General features: G+C 52.6%; 1 protein-coding gene across 1 annotated transcript; it reads left to right on the top strand.

Annotated features, from left to right (window-relative positions):
* Nucleotides 1-2: 2 nt before the first annotated feature.
* PV07_12809 (uncharacterized protein) lies at nucleotides 3-2,786 on the top strand. The gene is made up of 2 exons (XM_016400376.1): nucleotides 3-1,983; nucleotides 2,042-2,786. The coding sequence occupies exons 1-2, from the start codon at nucleotides 53-55 to the stop codon at nucleotides 2,247-2,249; spliced, it is 2,139 nt and encodes a 712-aa protein (XP_016241978.1). The 5' UTR covers nucleotides 3-52; the 3' UTR covers nucleotides 2,250-2,786.

Genomic DNA, 2,786 nt, shown 5'->3' with positions numbered 1-2,786 from the left:
CAAGCAACAAAAGCAACAAGATGACAAGATCAACCTGTTACTTGATCATCTTATGAAGGCTCGATCAGAACCACCTACGGCCAACACCGACGTACTAATGGCAAACCAGCAAAGCCGGGTATCCGTCGTGTCGATGCAAAATCCGGAAATAGAGAGTATAGATACGGCTATGCCCGCCAAGCATACAACGGCTGTGCAGAATCTCCTCTTATGGCCGTCCATCGCGGCTCTGGTCCCGCCCGGCATCGGGCCATCTTATGTGAAAGATATAGAAACCGGGAGAAATCTGTTGCAACATTATGGGGAAGGAGAGCACGAGAGCGATGAATTCGAAAGTGACTTGGAGACAGTACACGGTGACCCATCGGAAGGGCGACGCACGGATGATAACACCTCTTCATCCTCGCTGCACGGGGTTTGGGGCAGCGGACAGCTGTATGTGCCGCCCATGGCGAATCAAAATCCCTCCGCCCGTGGACATCCCGGTGGCTTGAGTCCTCGTGGTGGGTTGATCTTGAATTCCGCAGCAGTCGATCAATACTTCCGGAGTTTTATGGACAATATGCATATCCATCATCCATTCCTCGAGCCAAAGGTCCTTCGGAGAATGATTCAGTTCTTCAAAGGAAAGTACTGCTGGGACTATCGGACGACGCAGCAGGCTCCTGCGCTCGGGCACAAGCGGAAGCGGGAGACGACGGACTCACCGACCTCAATGGATGATTACCACAGCCGACCTCCTCAGCCCACGGGATATAATATCGCCGTGTCCCCCCCAATTGAGCATTCGGTTACAAATGCTATCGTCTTACTTGTTCTCGCGTTGGGCGCGATCACCTCTCATCAGGATCCTTTGCCGGGACCAGCATCAATCGCTAAGTTGTGGACTTCGACGTCACACAGCGCACTCTACTCGGACCTTCTGAAGTCCATGACATATACCCGTCAACCCCATTCGAAAGGCACGGTCTCGAGTCCGGCAAATCCACAGGGCAAGAACATAGACGTGATCCCGGGTTTTGCTTATTTTGCCAAAGCCGCAGATATCCTGGGAGAGCTGCCAGGAGGCGCCGACCTATCACATATTCAAGCCTATCTACTTGCGGGTCTGTATATGGGACAACTAGCACGCAGTCTACCCAGCTACTTCTACATCAACAAGGCTTGCGTTGCCACTCAAATCCTGATCCGGTCGACCCCGTATGTGACCAACACCATGAAGCCCCCTCGTCGGAATTTGGTCAATTTTGCGTTGTGGTCATGTTTGCAATTAGAGAGCGATATTGCAGCGGAGTTGGAATTGCCTCTCAGCGGGATTGGTCACTTGGGGAGCACTCAGAACCGAGAATTTCCGACCAATATCACATTGGAAAGGATCCCTGAGTTCAGTGTGTACGACGACATCCTGAGGTTTTACTCCAACCAGATTCAATTGCGGAAGGAGATGAACAGCGTCCACGCCACGCTCTATCCGGAATCGGAGAATCTGCATACGAGGCCATGCGACAGCGTCATATCCGCTTTGGATGACAACCTTGAAGGGTGGAGGGAGACGTTGCAGGACTGGGATTGGGACGACAATGATCACGAAAGTCCCAACATCAGTGTAGCGCGGATGCGAGGGAAGTACTACGGTGCCAAATACATCATCTGGCGGCCCGTCCTCGAACGGGCTCTCCGGGGCGCCATCCCCGATCCCAATTCCAACACTAATCCCAACCCCACTCCCGCTCCCACCCCCAAGTCCGTCGGGAGTCGACCCTCAGAATCGCCCGCGGGCTACGGGTGCCGTTCCGAGGAGACTTCGCCAGACGGATCGAACCTCAATAACCCCCACTTACATGGGAGAGATGTTCTTTACATCCGACCTGAGTTGCTGGAAGGCTCCAGGAAATGTATCGAGGCCGCCATTCGGAGCACAACTTCTTTCGACAAAGTCCGTCGCCGTCTCGTTGTAACCAACATCTTCGGCACGGCTCACGCGTAAGTACAAAGCGGTTCTCTGATCCGGGAGGGCCTCTTGACTGACATGGAAGTGTAGACAATTCGGCAACATGCTTGTGCTATACGCGACCTTCACCTCCCCCCACCGAGGCTTAAGCTCATTAGTGCAGGAGGATGTCCTACGGCGGTTGCACCATCGCACAGTGCAGATTCTACGGGAGAACGCGGCGATTTCGCCGGTGCTGGCCAAAGATCTCCAGATCCTGGAACACGTGCGCCTGAAGGTATTCCCACCGTCGACGTAGCCTTCTGCCAGTACGATCCCCAGTTTCTCCTCGAATCGGTACTGCGCCAGGACCCCACGTACGCCAACCCGACCAGGTGTTAACTTTATTTTCTGCACCGAAACCTCGAGAGCGCGGATGGACGCCATATCGGACTTTATTACATGTGTTGCGGTATAACATACGTATGTATTTATGTGGGTGGGTCCTCCATTTTCCTGAAATCCTCTGGCGGCATTTGTCGAAGCGTTCGAGCGAAGAATACCATTGCCAGCAGGGAGGCTTTGTGAAGTTTTTTTGATTGCCAGTTGCGCAGGTATCACTCCACGCAGCATGAGAGAAGAACATATTTACTATTATCGACAAAGAGGAAACGACCCGGGTACAGTAAGAGCCCATCCAGGTCACTGATTGCGAGCTCCGGCGTCCACAGATCCTAGCCATATCTTCCTGTGCTAGCGGACCAACCCTGCAGTCATTGTTGAAATATGTCATAAACACCTTTTGTTTTTGTTTGTTTGTTTTCGTTTGTTCGTTTCTCTTTCGGTTTTTTTTTTT

The sequence above is a fragment of the Cladophialophora immunda genome (genome assembly GCF_000835495.1).
Source record: "Cladophialophora immunda strain CBS 83496 unplaced genomic scaffold supercont1.168, whole genome shotgun sequence".
Lineage (NCBI taxonomy): Eukaryota > Fungi > Ascomycota > Eurotiomycetes > Chaetothyriales > Herpotrichiellaceae > Cladophialophora > Cladophialophora immunda.
This window is presented reverse-complemented; position numbering and strand designations above follow the sequence as displayed.

Excerpts from the sequence above, each read along its gene's own strand:
- PV07_12809 (XM_016400376.1), top strand. The coding sequence starts at position 53 with ATGAAGGCTCGATCAGAACCACCTACGGCCAACACCGACGTACTAATG. Across the intron at positions 1,984-2,041 it reads ATCTTCGGCACGGCTCACGC|ACAATTCGGCAACATGCTTG; the intron begins GTAAGTACAAAG and ends ATGGAAGTGTAG.